This window comes from Notothenia rossii, assembly GCF_949606895.1.
Source record: "Notothenia rossii genome assembly, contig: SUPER_8_unloc_1, whole genome shotgun sequence".
Lineage (NCBI taxonomy): Eukaryota > Metazoa > Chordata > Actinopteri > Perciformes > Nototheniidae > Notothenia > Notothenia rossii.
This window is the reverse complement of record NW_027640357.1, coordinates 224,610-246,032: the sequence shown is the minus strand read 5'-3', so window position 1 is coordinate 246,032 and position 21,423 is coordinate 224,610. Positions and strand designations below refer to the sequence as shown.

At 44.5% G+C, this 21,423-nt stretch overlaps 1 protein-coding gene across 1 annotated transcript in view; it reads right to left on the bottom strand.

Moving 5' to 3' along the window:
* The window catches only part of LOC307017500 (NACHT, LRR and PYD domains-containing protein 12-like), a 61,806-nt gene that overhangs the window by 20,814 nt on the left and 19,569 nt on the right, over nucleotides 1-21,423 (bottom strand). The window contains exon 8 of the mRNA XM_079694853.1: nucleotides 10,426-10,599. Coding sequence (XP_079550979.1) covers nucleotides 10,426-10,599 — 174 coding nt within the window. The remainder of the gene's footprint in view (nucleotides 1-10,425; nucleotides 10,600-21,423) is intronic.

Below are 21,423 nucleotides of genomic sequence, written 5' to 3'. Positions count from 1 at the left end.
TAATTGTCTGATTGTGTTCACCTGTTGCCCTTGTGTTTCTCCTCCCCTGCCCGGCTGTTTCTCGTCTCGTGATTACCCCTCCCTGTATTTAGTCTTGTCTCTTCCTGTGTTCGGGGTTGGTTCATTGTTTGTTTTCCCTTTTTCCCTTCATGTTGGTCACAACCGTTTTTTGGGTATGTTATCTTCCTCGTGTGACCTATGGATTATACTTGCCATGTTTTTTGTTGATCGGCTTTTTTAAGAATAAAGCTTGCTTTTGTTCATAGATCTTTATCTTTTGTAGTCTGCATTTTGGGTCCTACCTCTTTCCGCGATCTAAACAGTGACCGTGACAGAATGAACCGACCAACTTTGGACTCAGCAGACTGATTATTTTTGCTCTACAGGCGGAATGTCTTGGGTACTCTGTAGTACATTTTTTACACTTGGAATAACGCCTCATCTAGACGGGGTAGAGAGGCTGCCTTGAAGGAGGCACGCCAGGAGGTTGCTCGCAAGCCCTGGCTCAGGAGCTTGTTGCCTGAGTGGCTACAACTGTTCACAAGTAGTCCTGAAGACTTGTCAGAAGCCTCTAACCCTTTCCTGGGGTATGACCAGGCCTTGGGAGGCCCACGGATCCTCCAAGAAATCTCTAGGAGACGCAAGGCCAAGATTCCAGCCCGTGCTCCAATGGTGCCGTGCTCCAGCGCCGGTCCACACAGCCATGGTTCCGTGTTCCAGTTCCGTGCCCAGCAGCCATGGTGTCTGCTCCAGTACCGGCCCACACAGCCATGGTTCCAGCCCCAGGTCTGGCCCCAAAAGCCATGGTTCCAGCCCCAGCAGCCATGGTTCCAGCTCCAGAATCGGCCCCAGCAGCCATGGTTTCGGCTCCAGTACTGGCTCTCCGGCCGACGCCAGCTCTCCGTGTCCTGTCAGCATTCCGACCGACTCCAGCCCCCCGTGTTCTGTCGGCGAACCGACCGTCTGAAGTCCCCTCTCGAGTCCCCTCTCGAGTCCCCTCTCCAGTCCCTTCTCGAGCCCTCTTTCGAGTCCCCTCTCCAGTCCCCTCTCGAGTCCCCTCTCGAGTCCCTACTCAAGTCCCTACCCTGTGTCTTGTGCCGTTGGAGGTTCCGCTGGGGGTCCTGCCAACTCCATGTCCTGTCCCGTTGGGGGTCCCGCCGACTACTCTTCTGCCGGGGGTCCTGCCAATCCTATGTCCTGTGCCGTTGGAGGTCCCGCCGACTACTCTTCTGCCGGGGGTCCTGCCAACCCTATGTCCTGTGCCGTTGGAGGTCCCGGCGACTACTCTTCTGCCGGGGGTCCTGCCAACCCTATGTCCTGTGCCGTTGGAGGTCCCGGCGACTACTCTTCTGCCTGGGGTCCTGCCAACCCTATGTCCTGTGCCGTTGGAGGTTCCGCTGGGGGTCCTGCCAGCTCCGTGTCCTGTCCCGTTGGGGGTCCCGCCGACTGCTCTTCTGCCGGGGGTCCTGCCAACACCATGTCCTGTCCTGTTGGGGGTCCCGCCGACACATGCTCCGCCGGGTTTCCTGCCAACACCGTGTCCTGTCCTGTTTCGGGTCCCATCGACACAAGCCCTTGCTCTGTCGTGGGTCCCACTGACACCAGCCCAGGTTCCGTCCAGGGTCTCGTCTACGTCTGACCCGCCAGGGGTTCCACCAGCTCCTGCCTGTCCTTGTGCCCGGCCTCCTGAGTTCCCCAGCCGTGGTCTCCGCCCTCGAGCCCGGCCCCCTGAGTGCCGCGGTCTTCGCCCTCGAGCCCAGCCCCCTGACTTTCCCGGCCGCGGTGTGGGCTACTACTACTTCCTGTGTCTGGTGTTGGTTCATTGTTTGTTTTCCCTTTCTCCCTTCATGTTGGTCACAATCGCTTTTTGGGTATGTTATCTTCCTCGTGTGACCTATGGATTATCCTTGCCATGTTTTTTGTTGATCGGCTTTTTTTTAAAATAATTTTTTATTGACATTTGGCAGCAAACAATTACACAGTGTTTTTTCAAGGTATTATAATTGTACATTTTCAGTTTGTCTGTCCGAAATGCCCTTTTTTTTTTTTTTTTTTTACTCAAAGATAAAATAAAGACAGTAAAAGGTAAGAACAATAGGGAGTGATCAGGTCTTCACAGTAAAATCATACGTTTGTAAAAAATAAGATCTGGCCTATGAGTTTTACGAAATCAGTCCACTTTCTCCATCGTGACACAAATAGTTCCAGTTTGTAATTGACAGATGATGTTATCCTCTCCATTTTGTAAATGTCCATTGTAATATCCATCCATGCGTTTAACGTTGGGCTATCAGGTGATAACCAATTCCTTGAGGAGCTTTTTTACTCGCCACCAGCAACAGATTTAATAAATATTTGTCTTTTTTAGTCCATTCTTGAGGTATGAGTCCAAAGAACAAAGTCTTACTCTCCATGGGCACATGACATTTGAAAATATCTTGTAAGGCTTTATGTATCTCTCTCCAAAAGACCTCAATAACAGGGCAGTCCCAGAAAACATGATAATGATTTGCATTTGAATTTCCACATTTTCTCCAGCAGTCTGGGGAGTTACCACCATAGTGAGACTTCTGAGAGGGTGTTATAAAATATCTTATCAGGCCTTTCCAACCAAACTCCCTCCAGTTGTGTGAACTGGTACATTTCCACTGATATTTCCATATTGTTGTCCATTCCTCCTCAGATATGATAACCCCTCCTTCCTTCTCCCACTTAGATTTCACATATATGGTTGAGTGTATTTTAAGATTCAACAGCCCTTTATACATACATGAAATAACTTTGCTATCTGTTTTAGAATCGTATGCTTTTTTAAATATTTCTTTCACACCTGTCCTTGACTCTGTTATAGTTTTAACCTTTTTGTTAACATAATGCCGCATCTGTAAGTATCGATAGAAGTCTTGTTTTTCTAATAGGAATTTTTCTTTAAGCATTTCAAAACTAAACAGCGTTCCCTCTTTAATTATGTTGCAAAGAGCAGTTATTCCTTTGGCTGTCCAATCCTTGAATCTAGTCAATTGATTAGGAGTAAAGTCAGTGTCATATGCACACCATTTCAGAATTGTAATATGTTCCTCTAATTTATACTCAGTTATGACTGCTTTCCATACTTTAAGAGTCAGTTTTACCCATGAATTTTCAATGTTATTTATGTAGCCCTGTAGGTCGCTGTCAGCTATGATTGCTTGTATGGGAATGGATCATATTTTCTCTTCCATGGTTTTCCATTGGGCATCATACGATGGATTGCACCAGCATACCATGGGCCTCAGCTGTGCTTCCCGGTAATACTCTTTAAGGGAAGGTAGAGCCCACCCCCCCTTTTCTTTTGATAATTGTAAAGTTTTAAAACTAATTCTAGGTCTTTTAGCCTGCCATATATCCCTTGATATTATTCTGTCCCACTCGTTAAATTGTTTTTGGTTAATCTCTATTGGTAAGGTCTGGAACAAATAAAGTAGTCTTGGCAGTAGGTTCATTTTGATGGATTCAATTCTTGAGCTGAAACTAAAGAAAGGGATTAGGTTCCATCTATCTATGTCCTCCTTAATCTTTTTTGTTTAAAGGTGAGTAATTGCATTCTGATAGTTCTGAAAGATCCTTTGGTATTATAATGCCTAAATATTTGAAATGCTCTGTGTGCCATGCCAAAGGGTATCTATTTCTAATTTCACCTGGTGGGCTGTAGTTGTAAGTAAGCAATTGTGTTTTAGCAATATTGACCTTGTATCCTGACAGTCGACCATATTTTTCAAGTGATTGTATCAATTTAGGGAGAGAGTTTGTTGGTTAAGCCAAAAAAAACAAAATGTCTTCCGCGTAGCAAGCCAGCTTGTGTTCCCGCCCGTGATTAGTAATTCCCCTAATCTCTTCATTTTGTCTTATATATTGAGCCCATGGTTCCAAGTATAGTGCGAAGAGTAGCGGTGACCATGCACAACCTTGTCTCGAGCCTCTTTCGAGGGTAATGCTATTTGACAAATATCCATTTACTTTAATTCTAGCAGTGGGCTTGTTGTATAATGCCTGTATAGTTTTAATAATTGTGTCATGTATACCAAATCTATGTAGAACTCGATAGAGAAAATCTCAATTTACTGAGTCAAAAGCCTTTTCAGCATCCACGCTTATCACCATTGCCTCAATTTTACTTCTTTGAATGTGGTCTATGACATGTAGTGTCCTTTGTATGTTGTCTTGTGTTTGACGTTGTCGAATAAAACCTGTCTGGTCATTGTGGATCAATTTAGGCAGGAATTGTTCTAATCGTCTGGCCATGATGGAAGTAAAAAGCCTGTAATCCACATTAAGAACAGATATTGGTCTGAATGATCCAGACTCCATTTTATCCTTTCCTTCTTTTGATATTGCAGATATTATCGCTTCGTTCCAGCTGGGTTAGGTTTGGGCCTTTTTTAAGACCCAATTGACCCAATTGAGTGTTGAGAGTATAATCGGTGTTAACTCGCCCTTAAATTCCTTATACCATTCTGCCGTATAGACATCAGATCCTGGTGACTTGCTTAGTTTGAGTTTACTTATTGCAATTTTTAATTCACCTTCAGTTATGTCGATAGTCATCATTTTATTTTGTTCTTCATTTAGGGTCGGCAGATCTATAGAGCTTAAGAAAGTGTCAATTTGAGTAAGGCTGCCCCCTGGAACTCCAGAGTACAATTTTTTGTAGAATGCTCCAAAAGCTTCCTGGATATCACTTAATTTAGTTTTTATTATTTTGGTTCTTGGATCCCTGATTTTGTGGATTGTATTCTCTGCTATCTTTTTTTTCAGTTTCCATGCCAGTACTTTCATAGCTTTAGTCCCGCTTTCATAGTACCTCTGTTTAAGAAGCATTCGTTTTTTCTCAATTTGTTGTGTAGCCAAATTCTTAATTTCGTTCCTTATTTTCTTAATGTCCTGCAATGCATCCCGAGTCTGTCTTATTTTGTGTTTTCTTTCTAGTTCCTTCAATTTATTTTGTAAATCCTCTTGTTCTTTATTCCTTTTTTTTTTTTTTGTATGAGGACAGTGCTATAATTTTCCCTCTGAGAACAGCCTTTAAAGCATCCCACAAAATGGGAGGGGAAACCTCTCCATTATCATTGAACTCCAGGTAAAGGCCTATCTCCTTCTTAATTTGTTCTCTAACATAGGGATCATTGAGTAAACTTGAATTTAGTTTCCATAGATTGTTCTTTGGTCTTAGGTCCAGATCAACTGTCAGATATATGGATGCATGGTCACTTAAATCTATTGATGCAATTCCACACGTGTTTATTTTATCTTTACCAAATGTTATGAAATAATCTATTCACGTGTATGAAGAGTGAGGGGCGGAATAATGAGTATAGTCCCTTATAGTCTCTCACTTTGACGGGCAGACCTCTTGTATTCATGTCCGTTGTAGCCTCGTCCACCGTCTGGTACAGCCGGGTCCCATCCTCATAGTATACTCGCAGCTTGGCGGGGAACGGAGTCTGGAAGCGGATCTTGTTCTGCTTTAACACCCGTTTCGCTTCGGAGTATTCCTTTCGCTTCTGCAGGACTGCAGGGGGCTGGTCTTTATCAAAGTATATAATTCTTCCGTTTAAAAACACCTGTTTCTTTCCCCAGGCCCTGCGCAAAATCTCTTCTTTCACTTTGTAGCGGTTAAATCTGATTATTATTGACCTTGGTTTGTCTCCTGGTCCCCCGGAGGGCTTTGGGACGAGCGACCGGTGCGCCCTCTCGATGTGGAGCTCTGTAGCGGGGGGGAGGTCAAGGGTGTCCCGTAGTAATTTGTCCACAAAGTCCACCATAGACGTTCCCTCCTCACCTTCGGGGACATTATATATCCTTAAATTCTCCCGTCTAGATCTCCCTTCTTGGTCGAGTAGTTTGCTTTCTTGCTGAGTCAGAACTTTCATCATCTTAGCTAGCACCTGCTCCATGTTTTGAACACGGTCTTCCATCTTTTCAATTCGTGTCTCTGCCTCGGCTATTTTTGTATTAACGTTGGTAAGCTCAGCCTTAATATCGCTTAGTTGTTGTTTCGTGTCCTTTCGAAAGTCCTGTATCTCCTCCAAAACTTTGGCTATGCCCAATGAGCTAGCGCTAGCTTCGCCATCTTGTACAGTCTGCGTAGGTGAGCCGTTATCCGTGTTTTCTTCATTTCCAGGTTGTCCGTCGGCATTTTTATTTTTTCCATCCCTTCTTCCCATTGTTGCCCCACTGCCAAGTCGCTTATTCTCAGAGTTTGTTTTATTTGACCACCTTACGGGGTTAATTAGCTATTACTTTGGAGGAGCTGCTATCTTAGGCTGCCATTCAGGGCGATGACGTCACCGGAACCCACCGTTGATCAGCTTTTTTAAGAATAAAGCTTGCTTTTGTTTATAGATCTTTATCTTTTTGTAGTCTGCATTTTGGGTCCTACCTCTTTCCGCGATCTAAACAGTGACCGTAACAGAGCCAACAAATGGATTATTTATCAATCTAAAAACACTAAAACTACAAGACCTGGTTGACTATAAAACTCTCCAAATTATGTTCAAAGCCACAAATCAACAACGGCCTCATGGTATCCATGGACTGTTAAGGTGATTTAGATGAGACATGATGTCACACAAAAAATGAACATCTGCTATCACCTTGGTGTCAGTTAAAAAGCTCAAAGACTCATGGGCTTTTTGGCTCTGCAGGCTTGATAAGAACGACACCAGTTCATCACACAGGTCGCACACCCTCTCCAACACACGGCCCTTGCTCAGCCAGCGAACATCGTTGTGTAGTAAGAGATCCTTGTGTTCAGATGACATTTCCTCTAGCAACGATCTAAAAAGGCGATGCTGCAGACTAGAGCTCTCACGCACAAAGTTAACCAGTCTCGTCACAGTATCCATCGGTTCTTTCATTTTTCCACAGAGTTTTGCGCACAACACTGATTTGTGAATGATGCAGTGAAATGTCAGAAGCGCCGGGTTAACGGCGGAAAGCCTGCTTACCAAGCCTTTGTGCTTTCCAACCATCGACGGAGCCCCGTCAGTTACAAGAGAGACGATTTGACTCACATTCAAACCATTCTTTTCGAAGAACTGTGTCAGCTCGTGGAAGATTATTTCCCCGGTCGTGTGCCCGGGCAGAGTAAGCAAACACAGCAGCTCTTCCCGGAATATCTTCCCATCAAAAAATCGTACGAACACAGACAGCTGTTCCATGTTGGTTCGGTCACAGGATGAGTCTATGGCTAAGGATATACTGTAGCCTCTGTTTTCTTCAAATCCGTGAGTAGACTGGAAAAACACTCCTCCGCTAAAACCTCTACTCTTCTGGTTGCCGTGTTAGCCGACAGCGGCTCCTGCTTTAATAGCTCTACAACCTTTTTTTGTTGTTTTTCATCATGATTTAAAACTTCACGAGCCATGTCTATCGCACACCGTTTAATTAACTCAGCATCAGCAAACGGCTTCTTGGCTCTAGCAAGCGTCCAAGAGACGTGCAATGAGGCAGCTGATGCGCTCTCTTGTGCCGATGTTGTTTTAGACATTGTGGAAACAGAGTGCTTGTATGATGCAAGCAAACCTGCTATCTTTTGTGTGCGCTGGTCGGATTTCTCTGGATAGTTAGCATTAAAACTGGCAGCATGAATAGAGGTGAAGTGCCGCTTCAGGTCGTCTGATTTGATAACAGCTACATTCTGCATGCAAATCAAAGAAGTCGGTTTAGCATTGGTGTGGTCCGGTAAAAAAAAACAATACTTCTCAGTCCAGTCAGTTTTGAACTGACGGTTCTCCTGGTCTACCTTCCTCTTCTTAGCGAATTCCATCCTGGGTTTGAGTTATCCACGGCCCGTTAGTGTCATGTTGGTCAATGGATGGACTGGGATGACAGGCGGCTAGCTGGCGAGCTATTGTTTAAATGTGTTTGCCGCTATTCCAGGTGGTGACGAGTAAGTCAAGCGCGCGAAGCACGTCTTGCATATGCATGCGATAAGGTCATGGGTCAGGTTTAAGAGTGTCGACGGAGGTCAAAATGAAGCGAAACCGCAGACATTTTATTTTATGTTTTTATGTTATAACAAGTGAATGCCAGTAGATCAGCGCGGGCCATGCATTTGCCTCCGGCCCGCGGGCCGCTAATTGGGGTTGGCTGCTGTAGCGAGTAAAACTCTAACACAGAAAATGCCTGTGTATGCTGCCCCAGAGCGCCTCGTTGGAGATTTCTCATTTTCCATTGTTTACTTCCTGGGTACTCTGACGTGGGGATACCCAGAGGCCACACCCTCTGCCAGCCTTTCACGAAACAAAGCTTCCCAAACCTTTCAGCGATTCATGCCGGATATGTACAGCGTAGGGCACTGAAAAACGATGCTGTTCCCACTTTGTTTGGACCAGCGGGAGATTCGGGTAAACAACCTGTAAGTATTCATTGTTGTTTGTGTATTTATGATGTTTAAAACAAACAAGGTATCCACCACAACTGTTTAAATCGGTAAACGTTTTTCGGGCTACTACGTTGGGATCGCGGAGAAATGCTCTCCGCAGACCCATTCTCACAGCGTTATAAATCCTTTACTTACTCAACATCAAGCCACACCAGTGTGAGAAAAAGTTTTTAGAGAGTACTTGTCCATGGACAAGTGAGTTTGGCAATTTACTTGTCCGAATACATTTTTCACTTGTCCAGAATGGACAAAAATTGGGGCCACTGGAATCTTCTTCTTCGCCATCATATTTTACATTTTCACACATAGGGTTGGGTATCGTTTGGATTCGAACAATTCCGGTTCTGCTTTTCGATTCTGGTTATTTTCGGTTCTTTGAGAGGGTAAAAATAAGTCCCATGATAAAGTGGGAGAAAAATATATTTATGAAAACATTAAGTCAAATCTGTATTCCTATTTACAAATCACTTCATACTGTCTAATTTATTATGGTTATTGAATACAATTATATAAAAATAATCTCTGCATTGTTTAGTTAGTTCTAAGTGGTGCAGTTTGAGAATGGACAATTGGCCCAGTCTCCTCTGATGTTACACTGCAACCTGCCTGATACCTGCCTATGTAGAAAAGCGCTAGGCCTTAAATATAATGATAATAGGCTAATAATAATAGCTTATAATAATAAGTAATAATTCATTATTCGCTTTTCTACAACTCAAAGACGCTTGCACGCTTACACATGTCCTTACGCATGTGTATTACATGCTCCAGCTGCTCACTGTTTGTAAAAGTAAATAAAAAGTATTTTCATTTCAATAATGTAGTTTCTATACCCTGCTTCATAAACAACACTGACATCCCTGTGCTCCTCCGAGTCTTGGGGTCCGGGGATGTGAGGACAGCGCGAGGACACAGGGAGGCTGCTTCACTTCATAAAGGAAATGGCGGTCAATATTAACAACACATGAGCTAAAACGCTTAATAACCTTCATTACGTGTCAGAGAAAGAACATAAGAAAGTTTGAAAAAGATGAGGCTGTTAAACGGGCAGCGGATCCGCTGTGTGTAGAAAGAGAGAGAGACGCTGAGCTGCACCATGCAGCGAACAGCTGATCCGGAGCATAGAGAGAGAGCTGTGGTCCGCGGGGCTCGGCCTCGCCTCCTGTCCTCACAACTCTTATTAATCCCGGTACCGGACAATTGTTATTTGTTCCTACTCGGAACAGAGTTTTGCTTCCCAACCCTGCCACTGTGCTACACTTCCAGCGCTGCCCCGCCCCGCCCCCGTCTGTACAGAAAGCGGCGAGATGCATTTCCTTAGGAATCGACAAGCAGAACCGAAACTAACATTTCTAAACGAACAATGGCGGACACTGACAATTTGCGAATGAGTTCTGCCTTTTGTAAACTGAATTTATCAATAAATCAGGGCGAAAAACGTCACTTGTCCGCCGGACAAGTCAATTGAAATATCTACTTGTCCGATATTGTAAATAACACGTCCCGGACGGTGGGACGTGTACTTTTTCTCACACTGCACACTTATTGTTTTTACTTCGGCTGTGAGTGTTTGTGTGAGCTCAGGATGAGTTTCGCGCTGTCTCGCTGTATCGCCAAGCCTGTCTGCACCTGCAGCAGTGTGTGTGTGTGTGTGTGCGAGCAGCAACGAGCCTGTCAGCTTCTCGACCAATCAGAGCACACTGGGCTCACAGGGAGGGGGGGCGGGGGCAGGAGCTCCAACAAGCCGTGTAGGAGAGAGAGTGAATACACATACTATACAGAGATGCTGTTTGAGAAACCAATGTGAGTTTGGAAAATTGAACAATTTAAATCTATTCTAGTAGACCTCAACAATGGAATTATCATCAGTGGAAATGGCCATGACATGGGACCTTTAAGCTACTCAGTGAGGATCAGAGTGATATCAGCTTGATGTCTGCAGCTCAGAGTCAACACAACTCTCTTCATCTCAGCACAGAAGTGAAAGATGGAGAACTGACCTGAGAGCATTCAGTCTGCAGTCTGGACTCTCCAGAAGATCACTCAGCAGCTCCACTCCTGAATCCTGCAGATCGTTACTTCTCAGATCCAGATCTCTCAGATGGGAGGGGTTGCACTTCAGAGCTGAGGCCAGAGCAGAACAGCTGATCTCTGACAAACTGCAGTGCATCAGTCTGAATAAAGAAAACATGATGTAAGTTTAGAAAACAATGTTCCTGATTGAAATAACTCCAGGTTTAATAATCTGTTCAGAGATGAAGAAGGTTAGAAAGTGGAAACTCCAAACAGGTAAAAAGTGTAAGAGACAAACAGTGCAAAGATCTCTCATTAATATTAAAGACAACGTGCTTCTCCTTCAATAATAAAGAGGTGACTTCACATCTGAAACTCTGCTCCATCTACACAAACTCATGATGTGCAGCCAGACCAATCAAACCCACAGAAACTGATTCAACTCAAGATCACAACGTTTACAAATATCACAAATATTTCAGGATGAGTTTTGAAGAAAAACATCCAGAATATTTATTTTAGGAATAGTGGAGTCATCAAATCACAGCATCTTCAGTTTGAACTATTCAGTCAGTAAAAGCATCGTGTAGCTTCAGAAAACAGAGAGCCAACAAATGGATTATTTATCAATCTAAAAACACTGAAACTACAAGACCTGGTTGACTATAAAACTCTCCAAATGATGTTCAAAGCCACAAATCAACAACGGCCTCATGGTATCCAGGGACTGTTCACTCAGAGAAAACCAACGTGCTGAGAGGAAACTGCATATTCAAAAAACACATATACGTACAAATTCCAAACTTCACTGCATAACAGAGAAAGGTGTTGATCTGTGGAATAGCTGGAATGATGAGCTGAGATACTGAGCAGCTTCATCTAAACTAAAACTACTTTTCAGAACAATATACTAATGGTTATGATCAGGAGCCGTGATTTATAAAGCTTTGCGTAGGATTCACGTGGGAAGGTGGCGTACGTAGGACAAAGAAAAATAATTACGCACAGAAATATTCCGATTGATAAAACACTGTTCACACACGTCCTACGCTCCGGTTGCCCTTAATAAATCACAATCAACTCGAAATGCGGTGCCGCTTTTGCGGGTTTCACGTAACGCCCATATTTGCCTATAAATAGTCAAAGAAACGCCCTTTCATTAATTCATTCATTCTGACTGACTGCATGGAGAAGATCGCAGGAAATGACGACAGAACAGCTAAAAAAGTCATCTCACACCGTGTCAGATTTTGGTTATTTTGGGGAGGTGGAGATAAATCGTATTGTTTGGTGGATGCAGTTTGAACCAGAGTAGCAGCATGGAGGTCGGATCGTCACCAAAATAAATAAATAATTGGTCCAAAAAAAAGTTAATGACAAAATACACACAGCCTTCCTCAGGCAGTGTGTCAGTGTGATTGTGCCGGGGACAAGAGACCCCCCCTTGATGAGAAACTGTAAGAAATGATCGAGGAGTCCCTCCGGAGTGGTCATGACGACTGGATCTGAATTATTAATCTTTATTTGGTGGTTTGTGTTCCAGCTGTCGATCAGCTGTGTGCATCGTCTCCACTGCTGCCTGTGTGTCTCAACCCCCCCGCAGCAACTCTATCCACCAGTTAAATGAAATAAAACTATTGTGTTGTGTTATATCAGCTGCACAATTGACCACATATGGTGTTGCAACCCAGTCTCACATCTAAACGTGTAATAACTACGTTGGTCCACAACTTGGGACGTAGTACTTCTACAAAAATAGAGCCCTGATGAGAAGACTTCTAGACAAACAGGAAGAAATGCCGCCAAAACTGAAAACGTGACGTGGATCATAAATATATCAGCAATTAAACAACATCTTACATTTCTTTTAACACAATACGTCTCCTCGCAGTATCAACACTAATTCGGCTGACTTTTATATTTGATCCAATTGGTAGATAGGTTATATTTACACCATAACGGTGCACAGCTGATATAAAGGCACACCTAGTGGTTAAAGCACGTTATTGAATTTTATTATTAGATATTAATAGGATCCCTATAAAGTATATTCATTACTCGTTATTCTCTACTAATAGTTCATTAAAGACTGTATATAATGACTATTTTGCACATCCCTTTCAAGATTTCAAGATTTTCTAAGGTTTATTGACCTATCATATACACAACTATGGTGTATTTATGCAATGAATGAAAGACTTTGATCGCAGGTTCCTCAAAGTGCATTACAAGACATCTATCAATATGTGTGTATACCTCCAGCAATGTTAACTATGTTGAAGCACTTATTTTAACTGATATTATACTTAAGCAATAGCTCACGACAGGCTTCGCGTCGGGCCGAACCACGCCCCTTAGCTATGATATAATGAGCATATATCACGGCCTGAAGTGAGCTATTGCTTTTAGAAAACGGTTACCAAGTGTGGCAATATGAAAGAGAAATACACACTCTAATTTAAATAGTTTTTATTAGTAAATAATGATGTTCAAAATAAAATAGTCCCTCCGTTGCCTTCTGCACGAAACTTAGTGCGAGGTGGTTGCTATGCAACAACACTAACAGCAAGCGAACATATTAGACAGAGAGCGTTGATCCATTATTGGGCTGTTTATTTACATTAATGTGTGTGTTGCCGTTTATTGTGCAGCCACTGAGAAACTGTCCAGCATCAGTAGCATGGCTTACGTGGTTATTTGTATAGGTTGAGGTTGTTCGAGGCTGTTGCTTGGCGTGGCGAGAATATTGCTCCACTTTCTCCGGTCCCCGAGATTGGGCTTCCAGTAGCTCTGGAGAGAGCTTTCGCACCTGTGGCCACTAACGGTCATCATTTCTCTGCTTTGTTTCAAGACCCGCATCAGAAAGCTTTTGAATGGTGCTACTTTTCCAGTTGGTCTACCTGCTCTTCACGTATGCTTTGTAAGTTTGTTTCGTAACGGAAGAAATGTAAATATATTTATAAAACTGACAAGTCAAATCAAGCAATCTGATTGGTCGATAGCGTTTTTAGGGACCTCTTTGATTACAGATTTGAAAACATCGTTGCTTGCTTTAAAAGTAGCACAATTCATTATGTTAAACCTTGGAAAGTGTCTAGATATCCCTGCCCTAATGCCAAAGGAACTGCACACTGAATATGTTTTGCCGTTTGATGTCTATGTCTGGACCGCTGCGTAAAAAGGAGGGTTTCTGCCCCGTTACTTCTCCGCTTCTTTCTTGTTCCAGTTTGCTTTTCAGCCCAACTGTATACTGTTTTTCTCAGAAGCGGAGGGATACTGACTTGTTGTGAAAAGCAGGGGCGGACTGGCCATTGGGAACACCGGGAGTTTCCCCGGTGGGCCGGTGTTGTGCGTGGGCCGGAGGGCCAAAAAAATAAAAATAATCATTATTATTTTTTTGCCTAAATTCTACCGGCCCACATTTGTACGTGTTCCGGCCACTCCCTGGAGGGGTGTGGTCCACACCCCACTGGGCTGGGCTGGGCTGTTTTGATAGGCTACCTATGTTCTATCTATCAGATAGTTTCACTTTCACACATCAGGCCCGTAGCAGCTGTCACTGCGCAGTGAACGATCAGGAGTGAGTGACTGAGAGACCTAGCTGGCAGTTGCTTACAGATGGATAAACAAGCTCCAAAGCATAAAGGCGTTTTTGTATAGTTTGTGTATGCAGTATACAGTATTGTAGCGAGCCCTGGGTTCAGAGGGAGGGGCTTGCATAGGGGAGCGCAGGGGGTTGGCAGGGAAACGGGGTTCAGGGGGAGTGGCTGCACCCGTAGGATAGAAAAGGGGGAAGTGACGTCTGATTCAGAGGTCGCGCGGCTGTTACTGAGTTTAGGCTAGTTAGCTAGCAGGTTTATTGTTTTGAGTGCAGTCACTTTTGCCTCCACTTGCTGTTCAAATAAATGTTGAAAGAAAAAGTAAATCTGTTTACAGTTTCGTTTTATATGGGTGTTGAAGAAGAAGAAGAAGAAGAAGAAGAAGAAGAAGAAGAAGAAGAAGAAGAAGAAGAAGAAGAAGAAGAAGAATTGGGAGGGATGAAACCCTCTTTAATGGTCACACATGCAGAGCACACAGCACACACAGTGAAATGTGTTCTCTGCTTTTAACCCATCCTAGTACCAGGAGTCTAGTACTAGGAGTCTAGTACTAGGAGCAGTGGGCAGCTATTGTACAGCGCCTGGGGAGCAATGGGAGTGAGGGGGGAAGGGTGATGTCCGGTGCAGAGGTCGCGATAACCGAATATTTTCCGTCAATGACGGATTTTTTCTAACAATGACGGAAAAATCTGAAAGCAGTCCGTCACTTTGACAGATTAGAACACAACTCGGAACAGCGCCAAAATGTCCACCAGCGGCCCACATTATGCATTACATCCTTAGTGGCCAGGTAGACTGAGGGCGATCTACTGTACTCTACTGTAGTCCCGTATAAATAGTCCTACAAATACTTTTATTTTATTTCCTTCTTATTTTTGTCGAAGCCTATGCTCTAAGCTCAAGGGAGCCAGAGCAGAGGGCTTAAAGGGCCGCGGGTTGCCGACTGCTGGGTTAGCCCTACCATTGATTACCCAACACAAATACTCTGTTTATTAAACAAGTAAACGGAAGAGCGTCTGAGAGGCCTTTTTGCTTTTTACCTTACTAAATTGTCTAAGGGTCATTGGAGCGAGGGGCGGGCGAAAATCTCAGAAGTTATTTCAAAACAAAAGCACTCGTTTGCTTGGAACTGTGATAATATTATAAACAAGGTGATTTTAGCGATCATAACGAAAATGGCCAAGACACATATTGAGCCCAGAAGATGTATGTTATTAAGGGCTGTAAATATAATAAGCCTCTGTCTAAAATGGACAACATTGTTAGGAGATTTAAACTATACAGCGATTCTGCACTGCGGTCACTGACCCGCCTCTCGAGTTTGTTTTTTTAAATCAGCTGCTCTTCATTTTTTGTCCTGCTATATTTGATCATGGATACAAATATTTGTTACCACAAGTTCTTAAGGAAACTGACACTGTTGGACTCGGTACTAGTTTGACTGCTACCAGAAATAAAATGAAGTACTTTTACTGTGTACTTTGTGAGTAATCCTCTGTCAGAGTCCCCTCCTTAGTACATAATCACTCTATCTTTGATGAGTGATAAAAAGACAATTTTACCATTAGTTCTTAATGATATCAATACTGCTGGACTCAGTAGTCTTACACCTACTACCACAATACAATGAAGTACTTTTAGTGTGTTGTTTTAAAAAGAAATCCTCTGTCAAAGTCCCCTCCTGAGAACAAAATCAAGCCACTTCTGTTAAGTTTGATGAGGGGAAAAAATATTTTTGCCATTAGTTCTTCGTGAGATTGACACTGTTGGAATCAGTACTAGTGAAACTATCCCACAAGTACTATGAAGTACTTTTACTGTGTACTTATCCAGTAATCCTCTGTCAATGTCCCCTCCCGAGTACAAGAATGCATCTTTTTCTGCTATTTTTAATAAGCATTAAAAATCCTTTCTTCCTGAGACTGATATTATTGGACAGAGTATTTTAAGAGGATATGACATGATATCAGCAATACTTCCAGTCAGTACTCAGGCAGCAGCATTTTGACACCTTGGTGTTATGTATGTGTCACATCAGGTGTGACTGTGCCTTTAAGATGGCACTGGGAGTTTGGGGATGTGTGAACCGGATACAGTTAGTTGTTGTTGTGTTGTCATGGCAGCGTGTGCAATAACGTGTACAACAAACAGTCAACCTAAATGTCGTAGTCCATAGTCTTATATATACAACACTTGGAAAGTCTTTAGATGGCCCAGAATTGTACTTTATAACCTATGAATCTTGTGGTCTTTGAAGAAATACAGATCTCCTCCTGTTTGTTCCTTACTGTATAGATCTTTGTTATGACTGATTTCTGTAACTTGTGGTATCTCCTCCCTTTCTGATCTTCCTCCCACCTTTTCTGCCATATTTCCATACTGTGACGGAGCGGATCACATACCTCATTCACACCAACGGTGTAGAGGGCTGTTTTGGAGCTGGAACTTGAAAAGCACCGGGTTTTCCTGTTCACACCGCAGCGGAGCAGCCTCTTAGCTCCGGAATCCGGTTCGTTTCAAGCACCAACATTTTTTCCGGCTAGAGCAAAAGCACCACATACGTCACGCTTACGTCGAGGCGGGGGCAGGGGCAGGATCAACTCCTGAACAACAACAAAAAGCCGGCGTTTTATTCAGTTTGTACACAACGATGGAGAAACTTAACAAGCAGCAGTGGTCCACTGAATAGACCAGCTATCTACTGGGAATCTGGTCTTCCGAAGAGGCACAGACGATGCTGGAGCACAATCGGCCATTGTTGTTGTTGTCGGTGTCAGCTGTGAGGGGTTTCCGTACGGTTTGGCTTTATGAAGCAGGCACGCAAACGATGACGCAATGACGCAGCACCAGTCGGACTCTGGGTGGTGTGAAAAGAGCCGGAGCCAAACCGAAGAACCGGTTCTGAACCTGAAAAGCTCTAGCACGGAGCTTGAACCGGAGTTGCGTTGGTGTGAATGAGGCAACAGAGTGACTGACTCCGCCACTGACAGCCGCAGCGGCGAAACACACACACACACACACACACACACACACACACACACACACACACACACACACACACACACACACACACACACACACACACACACACACACACACCAAACATTTCCTGCTCTCTTCCGTTTGTCAATAAATAAGGTTAAATCATCACTAAAACGTCCACCTTTTCCCCTTCCTTTCTGTAGCGCGACCATAAGTGCACGCTTGTGAGTCTACAATTATTTAAACATAAATGTAACTATATTATACGATACTTACGTGCGGAGCGGCGGGCGGAGTTTTGCCGTCTCCCCAGAAAAGGGAATGTGGAAAAGACTGAGGCGCATCACTTCCGTTATTTAAATAGGATGTCATGAACCAGGCAATTTATTATTTATTTTGCGTTTATTAATTATGGGGAATGATTGTGTTAAGAGGTAGTTAACCTGTGTACTGTATGTTTGGGTCGAATAGTTTCCTCATGTTTGAGGGATTACATTTATGTTGACAATGCGGGTTTGAGATAATTGTGTAACCGGTTGACGGTAAGCCTGTGGGGAGAGGCTATGAGTTCAAAAGGGACGGTGTTGGCCCTGGAAGAGTCATTCGGCAGAGTGTTGCAGTGAAGGCAACAGCTAGGGTGTGTTTAGAGGGACAGACAACCTAATTTGGTAAACTTTGATTTTGTTTATTTAAGTTATACTTTTTCCCTTTTGTCGAACAGTATATATATTTTTTGTGGCTGTTATAAATAAAGTTTTTTGGAGCTTAAACAACCAACTAAGCCTATTTATCGAATGGACGAATAGAACCCCGTCACATATGGTGTCAGAAGTGGGATGGCTAGTCGGAAAGGGCTGGGCCGGGTTGCGAAGCAGCGCACAGGACTGCGTTCCCAGCGTCGGCAGCAGGAGGAGAGGAGGAGGAGGCTGCCAAATCAGAGCGGGGGTCTCCATGGGAGACGGAGGACGATGATGAAGACAGGTCCTGGGTGCCCCCAGCAGCTCCTATGGCCTCAGGGTCAACCAGTGAACCAGGGGGAGAACTACTGTCACTGATGGAATACTTTCTATCAGGGCAGCAAAGGCGAGAGGAGTTCTTGTTGGCAGAGCTCCGAGACCTACGGACTTCTGTTACAGTTGATAATCCGTTGCCTCAATCAGGTGCCGATAGCCAGCCTGATCAGCCAGCCTGATCAGCCAACGCCTGAGTGGAGGCATTATGCGGAGCCGAAAATCCCACCGTACCAGTGCGGTGAGGACATTGAGAACTATTTATTGCGGTTTGAGCGCATTGCCAAAATGTGGAGGTGGCCAGAAAGGGAGTGGGCATGCCGGCTCGTTCCACTGCTATCAGGGAAGGCATTGGAGGCCTATACTACAATGGACAATGAGAGAGCCTACTGCTATAGAGACCTGAGAGAAGCGTTGCTGACAAAGTTCGACATCTCCCCAGAGACGTATCGGCAGCAGTTCCGGTCCATGGTGGTACCGTCTGAAGAGAGCCCCATCGAGACCTACCATCGCCTTAAAGGTCTCTACCGGTGCTGGATTCAGCCAGAGCAGCACACCAAGGAGGAAATTGCAGAGGCCATCATCTTGGAGCAGATGCTTCGGATACTCCCACCGGAGGTGAGGACCTGGGTGAAAGAGCATGAGCCTACAGAGGGTCTTGCGGCTGCCAAGCTGGCGCACCAGTACATCAACGCCCGCAGAGGAGGACCACCTGCACGCTCAACCATTTTTACACCCCAACCAGCACTCCAGCCCAGGCCGGCAAGAGAGAGAATCGACCAGAGTTCTCAGGATATCCTAGCACTGCCTCAAACCAACAGGGAGCTGGTAAGGATTTCATTTGCTATTACTGCCAGCAGCCAGGCCACATAGCTTCTGTGTGTCCCCTACGCAAAGCTAAGGTCACAGGCGCTTGCTATGCATCCCGGGCAGAGTTGGGGCCCATTGGGGATCAAGAGGAACGCGTTCAACGTTGTAAAGCTGTCACTGTTAATGGCCAGCAGGTCACTGCTATGTTGGATACTGGTAGCTTCATGTCTCTAGTGAAGCAAAGTCTTGTGCCAATTGGAACTATGGACTACAGAAGACAAACAGACATGTTGTGTGCTCACGGGGATAAGCATCCCTATCCCAAAGCGGACGTTTCCGTGATCATTGATGGACAATCGTACCTGTTGAGTGTGGGGGTGGTACAGAACTTGCCTGCTGATGCAATCCTGGGATGGGATTTACCAGTTCTCTTGGACTTGCTGCATGAAAAAGAATTTTCTGTGAAAACTGACTCTGGGGAAGATGGGAATGTAAATGTTAATGTTTCTAGCCCAATGGTAACTAGAGCCCAAGCGAAAGCTGGAGTCCAACCACTCCCAGACTTGGACAGTAGTCTGTGTGATGGTGGCACCAAGGGGCCAAGAAAATCACATCGCCAAGCCGCTTTGAGAAGCAGCTAAGGACAACGGCTCATGAAAGAGATGGTTTACAGATGGATAAGATGTGGGTAGTACCAGAAGATATTGCTGTGTTGCAGAGAGTGGATGACACACTAAAACCTTTGTTCACTAAAGTGGTAAAGGAGGGAAATGAAAAATGTGTGGGAAAGGAAATGTTTATGGTTGATAAGGATGTTTTGTACACAGTTACTGATGACCACAAACGTTTCGTTGTCCCAGCTAGCTGTAGGTCACTTGTCATGCACCTAGCACACACAATCCCATGGACCGGGCACCTTGGCCGCCATAAAAACTATCTGCGTGTCAGCGCACGTTTTTATTGGCCCTCCATTTATACTGATATACAGAAATATTACACCACATGCCCCACAGGCCAGAAAACCTGCACCGCCCGCAAGTCTGACAGAGCTTTCCTGCAGCCTCTGCCTGTCATATCTACTCCTTTCCGCATTATTGCCATGGACATTGTCGGCCCTCTGGTGAAAAGCAGTGGGGGACACCAGTACATTCTTGTCGTGTGTGACTACGCCACCCGGTTTCCGGAGGCCTTTCCCCTGCGTACCATCACTGCCCCATTGGTTGTGCCTGCGCTGGTACAGCTGTTCTCCAGAGTGGGGATACCAGACGAGATCCTGACGGACCAGGTGTTACGCCCAGGTCTAGGGGAACCTAGGCGCAGCACACAATGTGCACTCTCCCCACTCTTCCCACTCCCAAGAACACGGACACTGAGTCAGAGAAAGCGTTTGGTAAATGTATTTACCAAATATATACAAAAACAGGAGTAGCCAAACCAACAAAAAAGAAACAAACCTTACAAATCAAAAGGGAAAAGAAAGGGTTTGCACTCCTGAGAACATAAACTGTCTTGCAAAGACAGGTAAAGTCAATCAATCAATCAATCAATGTTTATTTATATAGCCCAATATCACAAATGTTACATTTGTCTCAGTGGACTTCACAGTTTATACAGAATATCAGTATGACAATACGACACCCTCTGTCCTTAGACCCTCTGTCCTTAGACCCTGGGAGAAATAATGGGAGAAACCTCAGGGAGAGCAACAGAGGAGGGGATCCCTCTCCCAGGACGGACAGACGTGCAATAGATGCCGTGTGTAAATTGAAAAGATAATACATTTGCAACATAGGTACTCCAAATGTTTGGAAATGCATGTGTGTATAATAGGAAGATGAGTCCATGAGGATATCCATCCAGGACTTATGATCCAGGACCACAGCCACGACTCAAGATCCAGGACTCGCAATCCATGACACAGGACCGCAGGATCATCCATGACTCCGGATCCCGGCGTATATAGACACCAAAAAGAAAGACATTTGGGGAAGCTGGGTTAATCGGAACCTGAGAGTACACAGGTATAGACAGAGAGAAGGAAGAAGTAAGATGTCCCCCGACAAACTAAGCCTATATCAGCAAAACTAGGGGCTGAATCTAATCAGCCCTAACTATAAGCTTTATCAAAAAGGAAGGTCTTAAGCGCACTCTTAAAAACGGATAGGGTGTCTGCCGTCCGAACACAAACTGGAAGCTGATTCCACAAAAGTGGAGCTTGATAAGAAAAGGCTCTGGCTCCCATTGTACTTTTAGAGACTCTAGGAACAACCAACAACCCTGCATTCTTGGAACGCAATGCCCTAGTAGGACAATAGGGTATAATGAGTTCTTTAAGGTAAGATGGCGCCTGCCCATTAAGGGCTTTGTAGGCGAGAAGAAGAATTTTAAATTCTATCCTGTGTTCTATAGGGAGCCAGTGTAAGGCAGCCAGAACAGGAGTAATGTGGTCCCTTTTCCTAACTCTGGTTAGTACACGAGCTGCAGCATTTTGAATCAGCTGAAGCGACTTGACTGACTTCTTGGTACACCCTGATAATAAGGAGTTACAATAATCCAGCCTTGAAGTAACAAATGCATGGACTAG